Below are 22,961 nucleotides of genomic sequence, written 5' to 3'. Positions count from 1 at the left end.
CCATCACAGGAGTCCTGGCTGAAGATGCAGCAGATTATTACTGTCAGAGTGAACACTGGCTTAACAATAGAGCTCTGTCCACACAGTGTTACACACTCATACAAAAACCTCCCTCAGCAGGACTACACAGCGACTGCACTGCTGCAGCTGGGACCTACTGCAGGTGCACCTACAAGTTTGTTTTGGTGTTAGAAATGATCATTTAGGACAGTCACAGTATTCAAAGAACTTACTTCTCATTTCAATCAGTTTAAGTGTGAGAGTCACATCTGATACTGTATCTGATATTCAGTGGTTTCTCAAAGCACTTTACAGAATGACAACAACAAGAAATTACACAAGATATGAACACAATGAGAGGAAACAAATGATAGGGATACTGAATACAGTAAATAACAGAACCAGTTAAGACTCTTCTAAAGAAGAAGGTTTTTAGTCTGAATTTGAAAGAGTTTAGGGAAGGTGACTCTCTGATATCCTTACAGATAGAGTTTCAGAGCTTGGGAGCATAACAGGAGATGGCCCTGTCACCCAAAGAGTGTAGAAGGACTTGGGGGACAAATAGGAGAACAGAATTATAAGAGTGAACGTTGTGAGGTAGGGAGTAGCATGATAGTAACTCAGACAAGTACTGAGCTGCCAAGCCATACAGAGCTTTTTTAGTGAGCATGAGGATTTTGATTTTGTCACAGGGAGGGCAGGAGGGGTGCCCTAGCAAGTTCATTCAAAATAGTATGAGAACTTAGGTGTAAAAGTGGTGGTTTATTTGGACAGTGCTTCCCCCAAACCAACAAAACAATTATACAGTATGTAGTGCAAGAAAACAACAAAATAGAACAAAAATACACAAAAAATACACAAATACTTCCCCTGAGAGCCAGGAGTCTCACCACACTCAGACCCTATCAGCTAACCCTCTCTTGGCCTATCGAAGGAGCATCCTAAATAGGTACAGTATAGCACCTGCCCCCTCGGATCCTACCATTGTCACATTAAAATTATTGAACTGCATTTCTCACAATAAACGTATGATTTCTTCTACATAAAAATCCATGCATAATCTTTTAACAATAGAATATACAGAATGTACCAAAAAAACAAAGAAACACGAACAAAACATTTTACTCCTTTTAACTTTATCTGTAAAAATGGTACATCCTATACAGGAAGATGTGCTCATGCACCACTCAGAGTAAACACCACAAAGCCAAGCTGAGAACAGGATTTGAGTTTGGACCTATGAGGCCACCATACCCGGAAGTCAGGCTGCCCAGCATGCACAGGAACCACAACAGGGAAAAAATAAGACAGACAAACAGACAGAGCACTCTCTCCCACAGATAGGTACAAATAAACAAAAAAACTTAATGTTATCCTTGAGTGTGTGTGTGTCTGATTCTCTAAGAATAACAGGAACTGATTTCGAAGTAAAATGTGGTTATGTTCTTGGATGTATGGAATGGGACACTGCTAGCAAAGCCCCGAGTGTGCACCCTTACAAGCTAGCTAACTGACAGGAAAATGGATGCATGAATGTGTGTAACTTAAGTGGGATAACGTGTTGTATACTGTACTGACTGTGGACCTCTCTGTCACAGATGTCAACACGAAACCTGACAGGAAACCAGTGCAAGGAGTAATGTGATCCCTTGTACTAGACCTGGTCTGGATTCTGGCTGCCAAATTTTGAACATACTGGAGTTTGTTCAATGTGGATTTAGAAACCCCAGTGAGTAGAGCATTACAGTAGTCAATTAGGGAGAAGACAAATGTGTGGATCAGCTTTTCAGCAACAGTTAGCAATAACATAGGACATAGTCTAGCAATAAATATTTCTGAGGTGAAAGAATGCTGTTTTGACATGTTTTCCACGTGTGGGCAAATGTTAAGCCTGAATCGAATATCACCCCAAGATTTTTCAATTTAGACTGAAGCTCAAGTACAGTACCATCCACAGACAGGGTTACAGGATTGACTTTACAAAGTTGATGGGAGGTGCCGATAAGCATGACTTCAGTCTTGTCACAGTTAAGATCACCTGTGTCAAACTCACGGCCCGTGAGCCGCATTCGGCCTGCAATCTGTTTTAATCCGGCCCTTGTAAGACATTTCCCGGTATATTGTATGAATCCCGCTACAGCAGGAACTCCAATTCCCATGAGCCCTTGGCTCCAATCACATCATGCAACAACTAAGTTTTAACGTTCTCCCCTCCCCTCAGAAGTAAAAATAATTAGATTGGCTACGTTTACACAGATATCACCGATAATCTAGTAGTAGAAAAAATGTTATCATCTTGCTAGTAACACGTAACAGTGGTGAAGGCAAGTTTAATTGTGGCTGAAGAAATAGCTACAGTACATCAGGGAGACCATTCTTTGAGGGTGATTTTCTAAAACGGTGCCTGTTAAAAGTCAATGAAGTAGTGTGTCCGGAGACAGGGTATGCTTTTGCAAACATCAGTCTCACTAGAAATATGATGGCTACTCGATTGCTAACGATCTACAAGAGCAGCTTTCAGAGAAAGTTACAGAATTTATTGCATATTTATTGGAAATGTATTCACTTGCTGTTCATTGCCGTTCAGGATTTCATGGCCAGATTAGATTTTCTTGCATCAAAGAAAAGAGCTCAGGTTTCCGGCTTGTCAAAGCAACAGTAGGCTAACAGCTTGTGATATAGACCTGTCCTTATTTGTTTTTATTTATTTCAATTCATTTTGTGCAATATAGTTACAGTGCCAAAAATTACCTAAAATATTTTATCTTATTTTAATCTTGAATACATTTTCTTTTATGAAATGTTCCACCACATTCTTAAACAGAGGAATACTGAAGCAATATTTTGTTTGTATAGGCTACATTCACTTGCATATATGGAAAAATTTATAATAAAACTCTAACGAATATTTATCTGCATGTGTCCCGCGACATGATTAAATGTTTTTAGTTTGGCCCCCCTTAAAAATTAGTTTGACACCCCTGATTAAGATGAAGGAAATTTTGAGTCATCTTAGTTTCTATGTCGGAATTAGATAGATTAGAGACAGCCACATCAGTGTCAGGTTTGGTATGGATGTAGATTTGAGTATCGTCAGCACAGAAGTGATAGATTGAGGCCATGTGATCTTAAAAGCTGACCAAGTGGAAACATGTACTGTAAATGCTGAAAAGTAGGGAGCCCAGTATGGTGCCCTGAGGAACACTTGACTTAACGAGTTGAATTCGAGACCTAAATCTGCCAAGAGATACAAAGAGACAGTGATCAGTGAGGTAAGAAATGAACTATTTAAGAGCAGTGTCAGAAACCCCGAACAGTCTCAAGACAAGAAAAATAAAATAGAATTAGGTTAGAAAGAGAACCAGAATCAGAAGCTATTAGAAGATCGTTAGTGACTTTGACCAGGGCAGTATCTGTGCTCGTTCAGAAGCCAGACGAGGGGTTTGAAAAAGTTATTTGGGTATGTAACTGAAATGTGACAGCATGTTCTAGATTTTTTGCAAGAAAGGGTAAGTTGGAGATGGGGCGAAAAATGTTTAGACTGTCCAGAGCCATGTTTGCCTTTTTTTTGACGGGTGTAATTGCAACAGTTTTGAGGATCGTTGGTACAACACCAGTGCTCAAGGATTCATTTATTATATAATATATAAATTAGGACAAAAGGGCAGAGAGAAGTGAAACAGGACTGAAATAAAGTGGAGGGGATGGGATCTAATATACAGATGGTGGATTTCATATGCGAAACCAGTTTACTGATGGATGCAGAGTCAAGAAGAGAGAAGTTGGAGAGAAGGGAACCGCGGTACAGTAAACTACCCACAAGCCACCGCGGGGCACCGCAGGGCACTGCGGTAAGTGATTGGCTGGCCAAAATGACCGACAGGGGCACTCGTGGTGCATTGGTTGGTAGTGAAAAGATTTAATCATTTAATGTCTTTACTGTGCACATTTTAATCCGCTTAGTTTTGAATATTTATATGGAATTTTACCACTAAAGGGAAATTTTAGTAGCTGAGCATAAAAAGAAGAGGAGCATAACGTATCTGAAGGTCATAAACGATATTAATTTAGGAACATAAACATTACTGTATGTACGTAAACTGTACTGTGTATGGCTGGTCTCAGTAGTTTAAAGAAAAAATACACACCAGTCTTCCATTTCTCCCTAAACATTTTAAGCATGAAAGTTTTATGAAACGGTAGCCAAATGTGCGATTGCTGTATAGAATGAATTTTAATTAAAAAAAAAATATTTAACACGAAAATTAAGCTGTTTACATCTTCCGCCTGAGAACAGTCACCCGTTGCTACCCAACACAGAAACACAGCCACTAACTAGCAAAGAGAGGACATTAGCTAGCCAATATGATAAAGAAATAAATTATTATTTTGTTTATTTCTTTTGCACATTTATTTGAACATTTCCATCAATTGTACAAGCACTTGGAAACTGTCCAATCCCTAGTTCATCAGGCATCTTCTTTTACGCTGCGGGCATTCTCCCGGTCTGGTGCCGGTCTGTGTCTTCTAGGATATAATGCCAGCGAACTCTTGTTTTTATGTCCACTATAACAGACAATCTCCTTTGCTTTTAACCGAGTGTTTAATAATTTCCTAAAATGAAAATGATTTACTTTATTTCCCTCACGGGATCAATAAAAGTATCTATCATCTATCTAAACTATGGGACAGAATTCTGGGGTCTCCCCATACCAGAGATTATGGTAGGGCTTCAGAATGGTGATTGGCTGACACCATCTGACACCCCTCTGATTGGAGAAAAAAGACGTGCTGGTTTGCTATACAAACTGTACCAGGAAGAGGATTTCTTTCTATTCGAAACGTGTATTTTAAAGGTTTAAGAAGTAAAAACCTTACAGCGTACACAGATTTCTAAACTGATCAGGATCGTTATCTATGTCTTATGCATAATAATGTTCACCGCTCTGTCCAGCAAATTAATAATAAACTTTATTTTATATAGCGTTTTAAACGAATAAGTAATTAGATTGCTCATAAACCTAATCACTTATTCTACATAAACACAGCGTAATTGCTCTCTGAAAATGCCTTTTCTTTTTATTTAGGCTCAGATTTCAACTATAGATCGTATTATTATAAACTTTCTTGGAAAAATGTCTTTTATGTAAACCATGTTTGCTATTAATTCATTTAGGGCTAGAATATGTTCATTGTCTTCCAATCGAGTCGAGTTGACATTAGAAGCTTGCCACAATTAAAAGAAGCAATTAAACACAGCGTAATTGCTCTCTGAAAATGCTTTTTCTTTTTATTTAGGCTCAGATTTCAACTATAGATCGTATTATTATAAACTTTCTTGGAAAAATGTCTTTTATGTAAACCATGTTTGCTATTAATTCATTTAGGGCTAGAATATGTTCATTGTCTTCCAATCGAGTCGAGTTGACATTAGAAGCTTGCCACAATTAAAAGAAGCAATTAAACACAGCGTAATTGCTCTCTGAAAATGCTTTTTCTTTTTATTTAGGCTCAGATTTCAACTATAGATCGTATTATTATAAACTTTCTTGGAAAAATGTCTTTTATGTAAACCATGTTTGCTATTAATTCATTTAGGGCTAGAATATGTTCATTGTCTTCCAATCGAGTCGAGTTGACATTAGAAGCTTGACACGCCCGGACTTTTACACCAACGCATTAGCATGTTAGCATGTTTCATTGAGGAGCCTAGCTTTCTTAACTAGTAAGTACTGTACTTCCTTGGTTTTGGACGGGGGAGGTGTCTTTCGCTGGAAATCTCGCCCCCTTCTACTTTGAAAATACCTGTGAAACCGGTTTAATTCATCACAGCCAGCACTCCCGCAGAGAGGGGGGTTGTACTCGTTAATGTCTTAGCCGGAACACATCATTATATCTCATTTTGTATTTATATAAAAAAATCATTTGCCCAGCCTTACACTATTGTTGTTATTGTTTTTATCCTGTAAAGCGCTTTGAGGAGCACAGCTTTCTCACCACTTAGATTACTTTTTGATACCATCCTTACACAAAGCAGAAACTTCTTGTATTTTCCGATGACATACAAGTGGAAAGATTACAGATTTTAATCGTCTTTTTTCTGAACCAGGGAAAATCTGATCATGTTTCTCTATAACAATAATAAAAAACTTTATTTGACATATCACCTTTAAAAGTGGCATCTCAAAGCAATACAGTAGATGTAAACCACAGATTACAAAATAAATACCCAGACAAACGCAAACGCGTTTTTAATAAAATGCTTTTATTCATTCAGCAGAGAGAGCGTAAAACCTGGGCGTAACAGCTGTTCCTTTTTCTGATCACTCACTCTCTGGATAAACATCTCACCTGTCCTGTTCTTTGTTTTCCTAATTTGCTGATTATGCCTTCTGCGATCCACTCCTGCCCTCACACCTAAAGAAGGCTATTTTAAATTTCTTTGCGCGGTCCATTGTGCAATTAACCCTTGTATGTGCTGTCCTTAAGGTGATATCACATAAAGGTGATATGTAAAATAATGGGAGAACAAAGGTTGGGAGGGAGGAGGAGTGAGAGGCGGGAGCAGGGGACAGAAAGAGAGGCCAATCAAGAGGTGTGAAGTCAGAATGGGTGCAGAGAGGTGTGAAATGAAACTTCCAATGAATGGAGAAAATTTAAAAGAACACTAGTCTGTCGTTAAGGGAAGGGAGAAGGTGAAGGTTGGAGAAACAGGAAGGAGACTCGGAGACCGTTTCAGAGAACACGTCAGGGCTGTAAAGATTAAAGATCTCTCCAAGCCCATTGTTTCTCATTTCACCTCTGACGGCCACGACCACTCTAATCTCTCCGTCTGTGTTCTCAAAGACGGTTTTCCGAACTCATACATCAGAAAGACCACCGAAACTAAAATTATTCTGCAGCTAGGATCACACCTTCTCCCTTCCCTTAACGACAGACTACTGTTCTTTTAAATTTTCTCCATTCATTGGAAGTTTCATTTCACACCTCTCTGCACCCATTCTGACTTCACACCTCTTGATTGGCCTCTCTTTCTGTCCCCTGCTCCCGCCTCTCACTCCTCCTCCCTCCCAACCTTTGTTCTCCCGCTACTTTACCTTTGCCTACTGCCCTGTCTCTCTCACACCTGAAGAAGGCTCCACGGTCGAAACGTTGTGTTCTCTTTCTTCTTTTTTTCAGCATGGAATAAACCTATTACTTGTTCCTTTGCAGCCTACGCATGCTGACGCAGCTACCCACCTGAACATGTAAAATAATGTTTTTTATTATTGTTATAGAGAAACATGATCAGATTTTCCCCGGTTCAGAAAAAAAGATCTAAAGTATACTAGTTTTTCACAAGTATACTTTTAATACAGTCTTTGCTGTGTTCTTGAGGATCCTTGTGATATTTCGAGCTCTGGTTGAATGATAAGTGTCGCAGTTTAAATAATTTTCATAGTTGGAAATTATGAAACGCTCTGTTAAAAGCAAGGGAGTTTTTGTGTCCGTTACAGTAAAAGAAAATGCCTGACAGAGTAGGGCTTGGACAGATTCCAAGTGCATTTTTGCAATTTACGTTGCATTGTGCATTGTGCTGCTGTAATACAGTTTAAAATAATTCAAACTCTAAACAGTATCAGCTTTATTTATGGGTTGCAATTTAAAAAAAGTCAAAAACCGCACTCAAAATGCAATTTAGAGCTTTCTGGCAAGAGGAGACACCCAAATTAATAATGTAACATGCCACTGTTCGTGCATGAACAAGGTTATACTGCTATTTCCTTAGATACGCGATTAAAAAAAAAAAAATTTTGAAACCCCGGCGGAACACATTCCATAAGAATCAGCGCTTTTATATATCGCCTTTAAAGGTGGCTTCTCAAAACGCTTTACAGGATAAAAACAACAATAACAGCAACAACAACAATATTGTATTTCATTGCACTTTGACAGATCGTCCTTAAATCAATTGTTGACTTTTCTCTCTTTACTACTGTACTTGTTTGGATTGACTGAGCTCCGCTCTGTACCACACAATGATCCCCCCAGAGTCTCTGCCCTGGGTGATTTGGGTTTTTTTGACAGAGGGTAAAAAACTCTCTCTCTCGCTTGCCCTCCCCGTGTATTGTCTGTTTTTTTGTGCTGTCCTTTGACAAAACAAGGCTCGCCAGATAATGTGAATCGAAACCTGTTTTTCTAGCTTTTAAAGTCGTGCGATGTGTAAGCGGGAACACATCATTATATCTTACATATGAAAAATACATAATATAGCTCCCAAACAAACGCAAACGTGTTTTTAAGAAGATGCTTTTATTCACTCATAATCCGACAATTTCAGGAAGACTAAGGAAGGACTAAGGGAATTGTCATCTGTTGTTGAAGCTCTGTGAGCTCGGTGACTTTGAGACCACTTGTTATCCCAGGTTGTTTGAATCGCCACAATTCAAATAGAGAAAAAAGAGCTGACTGACAAGATTTAAGATGTGGCTGTCAATGTTGGATTAAAAAAAAAACACATTGCCCAACGTTTGTTGCATTGCTTGAAAAATAACTTTATTTTGAGAGACTGGATAAGTAATTCAAGTGTTTTTTTTAACTTCCTGAAAAACAACTAATAATTTAACTATATGTGCAAACGTTTTATGATATGTCGCTGTTGTGAATGTCTGTGGACATGTGCTGGCTGGACAGGAGGCTCTACTGTACACAGAGAGGGGCGGGAGGGGGGGACAAGCCGATACATACTCTTAGAGTTTGATTAATAGGAAATATAATATAAAAATATAGTACTAAAAATAAGATACACTCTACAGACATTCACAACAGCAACTGTCAGAAGATAGGACACAGCGGCTCAGACACCCGCTGAATGGAAAGGGGCACTTTAATGTTCTGTATGGCTAATACTAAAGCCAATACTTTAATATTCTTTTCTGTATGTTTAACAATAGTGGGTACTGGCCTAATTCGGCCCTGCTCCCGTTGTTAGGTGTTAATGTGTTGTTGTTAAGTGTGAATTTGTACTTGTTTCCCTGAGGTCTGGCTTTTTTTCTGGAAAACCATAACTCTGGTCTTGTCCAGATTGACTGTCAGCGCCCAGGTCTGACAGTGCTGATCCAGCAGTGCCAGGTTCTGCCGCAGCCTCTGTTCTTTGGGCGACAGCAGGACCAGGTCGTCTGCAAAGAGCAGGAACTCGATTTCTGTAATTAATGCAGATCAGTAAATCAAGGGACAAAACAATTATTGCGCCCGGCTCCTCAATGGGGTTTGACGTGCTAATGCGTTGGTTTAACAGACCGGGTGTGGCAAGCCTCTAATGTCTCCCGACTTCGGCAAAAGGAACCTGCCTTTCATTGGACGGGAAAACAAGAGCCAACCGCTACGCCGCCCCCGTGTTTTGAAATCTTGTGACTTTTGAAATTTACTGGGAGTGGACCACGTCTGTAAATTTCAATGGGTCCAGAGGCAAAAGTGCCTTGCTTTGCAATCTCCAGGAAACCATTAGCAGCATGATGAATCAGAGATTCTCAACCCTTACTTCGTGCGGCTGGAAAAGAATTCGTGATCAGATCAACGAAATGCTTCGTAGAAGGAGGCGCTCTTTTCCTCTAGTCTAACAGTCTGTCCACAAACAAAACATTCCTGTTAGAAAAGAGGAATGTAAAAAAACAATTACTTTTTGTCAATGAAAACCGGTGTGTGTGTCTCTCTCTGCTGGATGTCCCTCTCACTCTCTGCTGAATGAATAAAGCATTTTATTAAAAACGCGTTTGCGTTTGTCTGGTATTTACTTTGGTCCTTTTAACTGTTTTTCCATCTACTGTATTGCTTTGAGATGCCACTTTTAAAGGTGATATGTAAATTAATGTTTTTTTGTTATTGTTATAGAGAAACATGATCAGATTTTCCCCGGTTCAGAAAAAAAAGATCTAAAGTATACTAGTTTGTCACTCTTCTCATCCCCTCTTTGCTAAATGGCTTTTGAATAGAGTCACATGAAGAGAGAGGTGAAAGAGCCCTACACAGCCCTGTCACAGTACACGAATATAATTATATCTTATTAATTTCTTTAGATACGCGATTCTTTTAATACAGTCTTTGCTGTGCTCTAGAGGATCCTTGTGATATTTCGAGCTCTGGTTAATTGATAAGTGTCGCAGTTTAAATAATTTTCGTAGTTAGAAATTATGAAACGCTCTGTTAAAAGCAAGGGAGTTTTTATGTCCGTTGCAGTAAAAGAAAATGCCTGACAAAGTAGGGCTTGGACAGATTCCAAGTGCATTTTTGCAATTTACGTTGCAACAGACAATGTACAGCGTGTACTATTCTTGTGTTGCGGTACATGGATATAATTATATCGTTATTAATTTCTTTAGATACGCGATTCCATATTATATTCCCTTTTAATCAAATTCTAAAAGTATGCTTGTTGACTCCGGTATCACGTTAGTTAAAGACTTCGATGCTTAAAATGTTTAGGGAGAAATGGAATACTGGTGTGTATGTTTTCTTTAAAGTACCGAGACCAGCCATATACTGTATGTTTAAGTTCCAAAATTAATATCGTTTATGGCCTTCACACGCATTACAGTATGCTCCTATTCTTTTTATGCTCAGGTACTAAGATTTCCCTTCAGTGGTAAAATTCCATATAAATATTCAATACTTAAACGGGCACAGTTAAGACATTAAATATACATATACATACTGTATACAGTACAGTTTGCATACGGTAATATGTTTATGTTCCTAAATCAATCTCTTTTATGAGCATGTGAAAGGCATGGTGAATCGATTCTCAAAAATGACTGTACTTTGCATGATTGGAAACAAATGCGTGATTGTGAAATGCTGTGGTGTTACTTTTACAAAGACGGTCAATGAAAAAAAGAATGTGGACCAGGGCAATACTTTGAGTTTACAGCTTGTCCAAGGTTATTCATTATTAATACTATTAGTAATATCTTCGTTAAAGACTTTGATGGCGACAGCTCAAACATGAGAGGTTGAGCTTTATTAGCTCCACCTTGCGGAAATTCCGGATACTATTATTTTAATTGCGGTATTATAGGAGAATTTACGGTAACTCGCGGTAGACTGCGTAAAGTGCACCGCAAAAGAATGCGGTATCGCCTGCGCATTTTGAATGGCTGCATCTGTATGTGTTGTGGTGAGAATGTGATGCCAGATGTTGTCGATCTTGGAGCAAAATAAATCTAAAATATGTTGCAAAATTGCGATGAGGCAAGTAATGTGGTAATGCTGAGGAATAATCTTTTTCCATTTATAGAAGTTGTATAATGTTTAGACTTTTATGAATTTTAAACTGTGTATTACATTATGCTAAATATTAAATTAATATTGTTTTTATTTAAAAAACAAAATTACTCTTTTTGATATATGTATATAAAGTTTATTATTATATTGTGGCTTGTTGTGAACTCAATGTGTTTCTTTCAGGTTTACTACTGCATTTAGATAATTTATATTTTGCCTTAATGCAAATTTCAGCAACACGTAAATTTTGATTATAAAAATATGTGGCATAATTTATTTTCTGTAATAAAGTCATATATGAGAAGAGCCTTATTGTTCACGGTGCAGGTGTTTTGTTGTGCTGATCTGGCCAGTCTCGGGGAGCCAGGGGGCAGCTGAGTGGGGGGTTGCAGGCAGGGTAGAAGTTGGCGCCGATGCGGGATGGTCGTATAGCCTTGCACCAAGAAGCAGGGATAGAGACTCCGCAGGTAGACGAAGAAAAGAAACAGCGTCCTGTGCTGCGATGAAATGTAACGGATTGGTTGCAGGATCCCAATATTATGGCAGCAATCAAATGCATATTTTTCAAGGAAAAAATTCATTTGCAGTAGTTGCAGTGAGCAGAATTACAATGCGACAATGCGACAAAAACCAGAAAGGAAATCCTGAATCATCAGGCAGCAGCAAGTGGTAAAAGTCCTCAGTTGAACAATTCCAGTGATGTGTAGTCGGCTGTAGAAGCAGTGCATTTGTAGAGCGATTGAAGTTGAAGCGACTTAAATAAATAGAAACGAAAAAAGATAAAAGGTAAAAAAAAAAGTAGATTGATAGAAAATGAAAACTGGTGAGAGAAGCAGCAACCAGAACACGCAAGTGTAGCCTCTCAATGGGAATTGAAAGTCATGTTTAGCAACATCAAGAGTTACCTGGATTTACATTTTGAATAACGATATAGAGTAGCGCATCTTCCTAGTGTAGTTCAAGCCAGAGGGCAGGGTCACAGCCAGGAGCTGTGATTTCCCTGTTTCTGACTGCAACAGACTGACAGACACATACATAACTAAAAGACATCACTGTACCCTGACGGCTTATTTTTGGTTGATGATTTCTTCCATAGAAAAACAGTTTGCATTAGTGGCACGTGCTACAGTGCTCTGGGACTGTTTATATTCCTGTGAGTTTAACACTTGATGAGTGAGAGCTGCCCTTCATGGCAACAGAACCCACAGCAACAATGACTTTCATCACCATCTTCCTCTGGACACTTCTCATCTCTGGTCAGGGTTCTAATGGGTTTGAATCAGATTTTATAGTAGTTCAGGTGGGTAGCTGCGTCAGCTTACGTAGGCTGCAAAGGAACAAGTAATAGGTTTATTCCATGCTGAAAAGAGAAGAAAGAAAACACAACATTTCGGCTGTGGAGCCTTCTTCGGGTGGCACCCGAATAAACGTAATGTTTCTGAAGTGCAGAAAAGAAGAGCAGGGTAAACAATCTAAAAATAGAGGTACACCAAATGAATATTTCATTTGGTTTTGAGTCTGTCAGATCCATGTAACTAGCGAATGCTAGATACGCCACATTTTCAAGCTTGGACACATAGACACATAGACTACTTAAGGTGTTTCACTAGAAGTTAACAGATTCATGTTTCCAGCAGTTGTACACAGGCTATGTTGGTCTCCTAGCTAAAAATCACACTGCCCAGGTTAAACAAAAGCATGAAAGCAAATGTACAGTACAAATAATTATTCAGTGATTATATGTAATCAACATTAAAACACATTGTTTTCCTTGATGTTTCACCTGTATTTAATTGAATGTGGGTATTGTAAACTCAACCTGTGTTTCTCTGGATTGCAGTCTCTCTCCCAGTGACGGCAGCAGGAGCAGAGAGGGGCTTTTCAGAGCTCAAGTTTATTAAAACACACCTGAGGTCAGCCCTGGCACAAGAGTATCTCAGTGGACTGTCCATCATGTGCATCAATCACGCCGTGGGTCGACTACTCTGGAGAGAAGATGTAATTGACGATTTTGCCTCTCAAAATCTGGGCACATGTATTTTTAGATTGTTTTTTTAATAAAACTTTCCTATCTCCTCAGCCTTACAGATCTCACCTCCCTTGTTACTGAGAGTCCTTATTTCTTCCTTAAACATTTTTTTCTACAGAGGTTTCAATGCAGTAATTTGTCATTTCTGATTTGCTCAAATTTTGAAGATCATTATTTATTGTTTTTAATAACATACTTTATTACTTTCAATGTTGAAATACGGTACGTTAGGTTTGTAAAATATGTGCTCTTGTTTGTAACTTTTTTATCTTGCTTTCTTTAAAGCTGGTGAATAAAAGTTATATCTTATTTATTTAATTGTTGTAAATAGTAAAATATGTTTGGAATGGGAGCTGTGTATGTGCAAATGTGATCTGGAAGAACCCCTTTCAAAGATCCTGCCTAGGGCCTCCAAAAGCTAAGACCAGCCCTCCTTGACTCCTCTGCAATCCTGTAGTGGATAAAAAGGTTACAGAATGCATGGATGGATGTTAATACCCAGAGAGCTGTGTCTGTGTCTCATTGTTTCAAATGTAAACCCAGAGAGAAGTGTGTGTTTCGAATGTAGACCCTGTGGCTTCTAACAGAGCCAGCAGCCATACAACTCACAACTGGCAGCCCAGTGAAGCTAAGCAGGTGTTAGCTTGGTCAGTACCTGGTGAGGAGACCACCTGGGAAAAACTAAGGTTGCTGCTGGAAGAGGTGTTAGTGGAGCCAGCAGGGGGCACTCACCCTGCAGTCCATGTGGGTCTTAATGCCCCAGTATAGTGACAGGGACACTATACTGTAAACAGGCACCGTCCTTCGGATGAAATGTAAAACCGAGGTCATGACTCTCTGTGGTCATTAAAAATCCAAGGGCGTTTCTCGAAAAGAGTAGGGGTGTAACCCTGGCATCTTGGCCAAATTTCCCATTGGCCCTTACCAATCATGACCTTGTAATAATCCCCATCTATGAATTGGCTTCATTACTCTGCTCTCCTCCCCACTGATAGCTGATGTGTGGTGAGCGTTCTGGCGTATTATTATAATTGTATTATTTATTCAGGATGGGCCACAACAATTATCATCCTGAGGTCAGAAACAGCATTTGATTTTAATTATATTTGTTGATTTGGGACATATTTTCTTTTAAATATTAGGAAGCTCTTTAATTTAAGAAATCATGTAAAACGAGTCACGGTCAACATCCCCTCCTCCAGACGGCGCTCTAACCCTCTCTTGACAGTTCCTTTAATTATTACCTTTGGGGCTCAGCTTTGGAACATGGTTGCCTGAGGGTCTGTTGTAGCTTACTTGACCTTCTGAGCCCGGGTCATGGAGCAGAGCCCCATATTCCTTGGATCCTTGTGCGTCTATGTTCGTCTCCGGATGGAATTCCCGGCAATGGACCTATGATTTGTTTCCTGATTCCCTTTAGACTCACATGGATTTGGTTGCTTTTGGATACCTATCCTTCAGTTTTGCACAGACTTCCCTGTTATCACAGTGAGCATTAATAAACTTTGTGTGTCTTTCCTGTCTTCCTGTTTCTGGTTCTTTTCCAACTTAGCCGCCTCACATAGGGTCTTAACTACACTTTCCACAGGAGACCAACCCGGCATCCGTAACAGAGGCAAGGAAAAGGGTAGGGAAATGCAGCATTGTATTATGATCCATGCAAAAAGACACCTGAGAGCATGCTGAGTCAGCATGCTTAGGCTGCAAAGGAACAAGTAATAGGTTTATTCCATGCTGAAAAGAGAAGAAAGAAAACATAACATTTTGGCCATGGAGCCTTCTTCAGGTGTGAGAAAGAAAGGGCAGTAAGCAAAGGTAATGTAGCAGGAGAACAAAAGCTGGGAGAGAGGAGGAGCCAGAGGCAGGAGCAGGGGACAGACAGAGGCCAATCACGAGGTGTGAAGTCAGGATAGGCGTAGAGAGGTGTTGCTGAGGGCGGTCAAGGGAGCTGTGAACAAGAAGGTTACGCAGATTAGGTGGTCAGCAATATGAGATGATGGGGTGGTCAGAAAAGAGGGTCCCAATGGAGGGATCATCCTGTAGGATGGAAATGTTGTCATTAATAGTCCTGGAGATACGAAGTGTGTTGGGGTGGAAGGGAAGCACTAAAAGAATGCGGTTATTATGGCAGGAGTTCCTGATTGAGTTGATGGTCCGAGGAGTGTTTTTGGCTCGGGCAAGGACCCTGTCAATAATACTGCTAGGGTATCCTCTGTTGATGAAAAAAATAATACATTTCAGGGGTTTGGTTCTGGAAATCGATGTCGTCGCTGCTGTGAAAAAGGGAGAGAGTTTTTAATGTGTTTGGGGTAAAATGAGCTATTCAGGAGATAGCTGTGTGAATCCGTGGGTTTGTAATAGACTGAAGTAGAGAGTCAGGGGTAGTTAATGTAGAAGTTGATGTCTAGAAACGGAAGAGTAGTGGAAGATATGTTAACTGTATATTTAAGGGACAGGTGGAAGTTGGTGAAGTGATGCAGAAAGTGCTCAAGCTGGTCATTAGAGCATGTGGCGGCACCAACACAGTCATCAATGTCTCGCTTGTAGAGGTCAGGGACATAGCCAGTGTAGGAAGTGAAGAAACATTCTTCTACCCGCATGAATTTCTCCTTGGGTGAAGTTGGACCTGTGTTTACTGAGCATTTACTTGACCGCCCTCAGCAACCATCCACAACAGGAACCTTCCCTTGCAACAGATCTTGCTGTATCACCTGCAAGTACACATCTAACAGCACACCCATTCAAGGCCCCTCAGGACAATTCCGGATCACTCAGATGACATCTTGTACCTCCAGCAAACTTATTTACTGCATCTCTTGCAGTAAATGCCCAGCCATCTACATTGGGGAAACAGGAAGGAGACTCGGAGACCGCTTCAGAGAACATGTTAGGTCTGTGAAGATTAAAGATTTCTCCAAGCCTATTGTTTCTCATTTCACCTCTGACAGCCATGATCACACTAATCTCTCCATCTGTGTTTTCAAAGATGGTTTTCCTAACACATACATCAGAAAGACTACAGAAACTAAAATTATCCTGTAGCTAGGATCACATCTTTCCCCTTCTCTCAATGACAGACTAATTTTCTTCTTAATTCTCTCTATTCATTGTAGGTTTCATTTCACACCTCTCTTCACCTATCCTGACTTCACACTAACTGATTGGCCACTCTGTCTGTCCCCTGCTCCTGTCTCTGGCTCCTCCTCTCTCCCAGCTTTTATTCTCCTGCTACATTACCTTTGCTTACTGCCTTGTCTTTCTTACACCTGAAGAAACCTCCATGGCCAAAACATTGTGCATGGAATAAACCTATTACTTGTATCTATGCAGCCTACGCATGCTGATGCAGCTACCCACCTGAAGTTCTAGATATTATACATATCTTTATCCACTAGGGGGCAGTGCCCAACACAGTATTGTCTGACAGTGTCCTGTAAACTCTGTCTGCAAGCTCTTTTAACTTCCTGTTACTCAAGTGTCTCTCTCTGTGGGCTGGATTGCAGAAATGGAACAGTGTGCTTATTCACCTTGCTGGCCTGGGCAGCTGCATTTATTGCTGTGTCTCCGCAGCTTTTAGTTAAGAAGCTCTTCTGACAGTCAGAGAGCAGAGAAGCTCGTCTTCAGGTGTATCAGAACACCAGACTGCTTGATGCTAAGAGCCCCCACAGCTCTTCCACATGATCCAAGCTCAGGCCTGCTGCTTCTCCTACAGTAACTACAGTAACTCTACTCACACACACTCCTCTCCTACAGTAACTCTGCTCACTCACACACTCTCTCAAGTCCTTGTCTCTTCAGTGATTTAACACAAACCAGGACTATTTCCTATGTAGGATTTATGTGTTTTCACTTCTATCCACATACTTTACTTAGAACAGAGTTACACGGGAGCTGGAGTCTATATCGGCAAGCTCGGGGTGGTTTAACCTCTTCATTAGACCATGATAACCAGTAATATAGCAATCATGTGAATAATAATAAACTTCAGCCTTCAGGAATTAATAATATATTTGTACACTGAGGAGAACCTGTGTTGTGTCCATTTTCTCCGGGTGCACCACTAATCAGATTAATCTTCAAAACCGAACTGCACACTTTTTCAAACTGTCAAGCCAGCAGTACAATTGAAACTTATTTTGAGCAGAGTTCACTTCAACACTGAAACAAGTCCCTAAAACTAACAAAAGAACAAAAGACACAAAGTGGTCTTTTAGAGCTCTATTTCACATGTTCACAGTAGGAATGGGGTCTGTCTCTGAAAACTATATATAAACTGTTTAAACTGTATGATTAACTTACGGTTAATAATCTGAGGAGCAGTCTAATTCAAGAGGACCCGAATAAGGAGGAACCTGCTTTACCGCAACATACCTGTGTGAGACTGGATTTGCGTGTTGAACTGTAATAAAACCAAATATAAACAATAAACACAAAACAAACATGCTATAACAATGCAGCTCTACAGCATCATTCCTATTATTGTTTTATAAATTTTTAAAAAGAACATCACATTTTATTTATTTTTTCTTCAATCCCACAAAAGTAATCTTTTTTTTTTAGAGACAGACCCGTGTTTTACTTGCTGCACATGTCACAGAGTGAAAAGGGTGGGTTTTGGGCATCAAGGGTTGCAGGCTGTATCACGTTAAGATAATTTGATGGGTCTGTGACACCCCTGTGTTGGTTCAGTTTCATGCCTTATCCTGTGTGTTTCCTGCTGTGATCAAAGACCCTCTTGAGACAGACACCGGACAATGAGCACACATTCATGGGTAACATGGGTTGTACACAGAAAGACAAACACAGAAATGTAATTAGTACCTAAATCACTGTTATACTGGGGCTATTTGTGAACATTCAGTGCTAATATAGCTACTGTAGCTAACAACTCATAGGAGATGCTTAAAGCACAGAGCTACTAAAGTATCTAGTTAATATTTATAAGCCCTCAGTGACTCTTCATATAAAGTGTTACTGATGCTCAGTTTAAAACAGTCTGACCAGACCAATTATCTGCTCTCTTGCTTTCCTGCTCTTGAACAGGTGCAGCTCTCTGACACCCCCACAGTGTGACACCTCCCTCCACCAGCCCATTCTCCCCTTGCTAGGCAAATCAACCCGGCCATGCTCGGCTCAGACTGTCCCCGGGGTATTTTTGGCTACGAAATCGCAAGATGTGGCGAGAAACTGAAGCTGCTGCTGGGAGGATTTGCATAGACAGGATGAGCCCTGCAGCTGGGCCAGGGCAGGACAGCCCAGATGGAGAAGAGTCTCCAGGGGCTCCTCTCCCTCTAACACTGCTGTCTACATCATAACACAAGGGCTGGGTTTAACTCTCTTCTACCTGCCCTGAGTGTCTGTCTCTGTCTCTCTGGCACCCAGATCAGCTTACAGGTCCCTTTTAAAGACTCTAGACAATTATTAATATTCATGTGCACTAATTACTCTACTGCAGATTAACTAAACAAAGTCACATTTAGATGGAGACTGAAAGAAACACTGAATCTGTTCACTGGTTAGAAGCTACTGTTCAGAGTTTGACTGCTGACTCGCCAGCTCAGTATGTATACTCTGCAGCTGATAGTTTGTGCTCTGTCCTGTCATCTTTGAGAACATTGATAAGACTGATTGGACGGATGATCTATATTCCAGGTCTTGCTCAGGCAAAACAAATACTGGGCTCTGCTGTCCATTACAATGGACAGAGTGAGTGCTTGGATTCAGATATATTTCCCAACAAATATCAATTAATCTAGTATTATTGTTATTGATAATAACCATTTTTATCATATTTCACATACAGTAGCACCTCAACTGTTTGGCATTACAAAAACATTTAAACTATACCAAGCAGGAATTAATTTTCTAAAAGGCCCCAGATTGATCTCTGGTTCTTAGTAGGAGCTTTTCTCAGGGACTGAAACGCATGTCTGCGTTTTGGAAAAGCAAGTGAAGGCAAAATAGCCATCCAGTTTTGTCCAATTCAGTGTCACAGGGGACAAAGCCAGCCTGGCACAAGGCAGGGTATACTCTGGACCAGAAGCCAGTCCATCACAAGCACACACTTATACCAGGGTAAAATCTCCTGAGAGAGAGGATTACCTGTTGATTCTGAACTTGTGGATCAGAGTCTGTCTGTGATATACTGGCATGATTAGTTTATTTTGCAATAGTGGTTATCTTGAATATTGCCAGATTCTGTCAACAGATTAGCCTGCTGCAAGATGATTTACAATTTTAATCAGCTGAAAAATGTAAAGATAGCTTGAAGAGCAATGTGCTGAAACAAGCATATCAGGAAATTCCCTTAAATATACAAAACACATAAGAGTAAACTGAAGGGGACATTTATTTCAAGGTGTTTCATGAAACTGAACTCAGATGCTTGATTGTCACCCTTGTGTCCCAGGACAGGCCTGTTCCCTGTGCAGTGCAGCCCTGTACCACAGCACAGGATAGACAGTGAACACACATGATCATGTAGCTCGGTAGCATCTCAGCTGAAGGCAAGAGAATCTAGCTGGAGGGTTCGGAGTGAGCAGGGAGGTGTGACACTGATAGACTCATAACATCAGCTTTAAGTCCCTGAGTCTGCAGTCTCTGCACCTGAGAAACAACCTCCATGATTCTTCCAAGGATGGATCTCCAACTCTCTTCCTGGAAGATCTGGGGTTTTCTGGGTTTGTTCCAACCTGGATTGTCAATTAAGCTAATTATTTTCTGAGTTAGGCTTTTTGGGGGGGATTTTTCTTTGTGTAACACCCCTGCACTATTCTGACAAAGCAGTGGTATCAGGCAGGGAAGTGAACTCGCATGCAGGCAGACAGACAAGGAGAATGAAGAAACAGCCACAGAAGCAAAGACCAAAAATGAAGTCATAACAAGCATCGATATGCATCTACGGTACATGGTGTAAAAGAGTTTTATAATAAAAAATCAAGACATTGATATCCATGATTCAAAAATTCTTTATTACTATTATTTTTCTTTCACTAACAGCACGTACAACAGGACCAAACAACACACACAGATGGACAGCGGCTGATGGAGAAGCTCAGTGCGTCTAAAACGTTGCTAACAAACATGTCTGAGTACTGAGCGGAGCAATAAGGTCACAGTCACAGAGATAAAGCTAAAACAAAACACAGCCATCAGCAATGCGGCGCTGCCCTCTGTGTGGGCTACTCTGGGCAGTCAGATTTGTTCAGGGTCTTCTGGACAGTAGCCTGGGACCCCTGGCTGGCCTCGCAGGTCACGGAGTGCAGCGATTTCCAGTCGGCCTCGGACAGCGTCAGGGTGCTGCTCCAGCTGTAGGTGCCGTCGCTCTCCAGGATGCCGGGGGTCTTGGTGACGCTGCTGCTCTTGGAGCTGCCGTCGATCTTCCACTGCAGGCTCCAATCGGACGGGAAGCCCTTGTTGGCCAGACACAGCAGCGTGGCGCTTCTTTTGGCACTCAGCTCCGCAGTGGAGGGCGGCAGGAGGGACAGAGACGGCAGCGCGTTACCTGGAGACAGAAACCGGTTGAATGAGACTCACAGCCGCCTGTGAGAGACTCGCACAGACCCACAGGGAATAAAAACCCGAACTGTCGCAAAATAGAGGATTAAACACTACTGACAGAGAGCTGAAAAAGGAAAAGAAAGTTTAAAGTTCTACACGTTGGTACAGGGTTTGAATAGCTGTTTCAGAACATTCAGGACTAAAGTTCTTCAGTTGGAAATACATGTATATAAAATTCATTAAATACAACTCATTTTGGTAAATGTGTTTTAATCATATCTTGCTTATTGAGAACTACAAACTAAAGCTGTATCCCTGCTGCCTCCTGTACTAAAAGCCCAACGTGGCACCTCTCGCCTCCCGGTGAATAAAACTGACCCGTAACGTCTGCAGGACCCATTCGCACTGAGACTTTATAAGTACAAGACGCTACAAATAACTGTGAAATTCGCGAGTGTATTCACCTGGAGAAGAAAAATGTATGCCTGTTATGAAATATAAAGTACAAATAAAACACTTTTTTAATTAAGTGTTTAATAAAACACTTCTTGTTGGATTAAGCATTTTTGGAGCTTAATATGATGACTGTACAGTTACTACAAAAAGTATATTTTCTTGTCTTAATTTCCGCTGTCCCTACAGTTTATTCAAAATCTTACAAAGTGCAAATCCAAAAGCAATTATGAAGCCAAGAGCAGAGATCTTTTAGCGAGACATAAAACAATCGAAAACAATATTATTCCATTTTTAAGCCGTCAAAGCTTCGTGTAGCCCCTGAATTGTAAAATAATTATTAACGTTAACGGGAACATTGAAACGACACTAATCTACTTCAACACTTAGCTGATCTGTACACATTGAATTATGCCTTTTCTGTTCTTCAAAAAAAGATTTAAAAAGATGCTTTATGTTAATATGTTGTAATTGAACAGGAATAACTCGAGTGCATACTGTATATACGAATTCATATTCCTCATATTTGAGTTCGGGTTCTGTCAGCCCCCGGAGTGCAGCGGGAGCGGAGACGCGGCTCTGTCTCCACACAGCCCGCGCCTGTCAGCTCTTCTCCGCCTGAAATGGACCCGAGTCAGCGGCTACACTGCGGTATCACTGGTCTCACTTGGACTGGCAGGGTCTGAACACAACAGTCTCAATCGGGTTTCAGACCATGGGATGTGGAAACATTCCGCTGTGCGCTTTTGACACCGACTCTGTATCTCCAGTATCAGCAGGATTAATGCACATTTAACGTTGAAGCCTACTCAAAATAGAAGCATTCATACTATAAAGCAAATATAAAAAATGGACACTCAGGATTTACACGAGATGAAGCCTGTAAAGTATCAAGCACTGCAGAGGAGCGCTGCAGCAGCTTAGCCGAGCTGAGGCTAACCGAGCTGACACCCCGCTACCGAATCGCTCTTCTCAACACAACACTCTTCAACTTTATAAAGTAAGAACTTAAAAAAAACTCCTAACATGAGCTTCAAAGTTGAAATTTCTGTGACAAAAAATAATTTCAGAAAAACACACAGAAACAGCTCTGAAAAGACGAAGAGATCACTTACTTCCAACGCTCAGTCTGGTGCCGCCGCCGAAAGTGTACCACAGTGATTGAACCTGATTCAGCGCTCGTACAAAAACCTGCTCCCGGACCAGAGGAGCATCTACAGCGTTTCTACAGGTTTATATCTTCGTTTATCTCGCCTGGAAACCCGAGGATCCTGACGTTTAAACTATTTTATATCCAGATCGTGGAAGGTGTTAAGTACAGGACATTAATAATCTCAACATTAAATATGATCATAAAAGCGCCCGTGTTTCTCTAAGAGCCGCGCAGTCCTGCGGGGTTTGTCTGCACGGAGAGCCCGGGAGGAAGACGGCGAGGCTGCGCTGTACTTACTGCCCACACTCAGTCTGGTCCCGCCGCCGAAAGTCCACCACAGTGATTGACTCTGATAGAGCGCCTGTACAAAAACTGCCAGCGCGCCTGGAGCTGCCCCCGGCGCTCACACTGGACAAGCTACCTCCCCGAGCTCTCTGCCCGGTAAAACTGCCTTGTTGCGATTCTGGTTTTAGTGAACCGAATTATTGATACGTTTTTAAAATCTCTCACCTGTCCGTTTTTAGTGCTATTTAGTTTATCCTTAGTGAGTCGCGACGAACCCGGCAA

The 22,961-nt window shown here is 40.8% G+C and overlaps 1 gene segment (V, D, J or C); it reads right to left on the bottom strand.

The window, feature by feature from the left end:
* Window positions 1–20,238: 20,238 nt before the first annotated feature.
* LOC148815804 (Ig kappa chain V-III region MOPC 63-like) overlaps window positions 20,239–22,961 on the bottom strand; it is a 76,202-nt gene continuing 73,479 nt past the window's right edge. Inside the window, 2 exon segments of the V gene segment in view lie at window positions 20,239–20,792; window positions 22,692–22,729. Coding sequence covers window positions 20,470–20,792; window positions 22,692–22,729 — 361 coding nt within the window.

This window comes from Atractosteus spatula, chromosome 24 (genome assembly GCF_055471065.1).
Source record: "Atractosteus spatula isolate fAtrSpa1 chromosome 24, fAtrSpa1.hap1, whole genome shotgun sequence".
Lineage (NCBI taxonomy): Eukaryota > Metazoa > Chordata > Actinopteri > Semionotiformes > Lepisosteidae > Atractosteus > Atractosteus spatula.
This window is presented reverse-complemented; position numbering and strand designations above follow the sequence as displayed.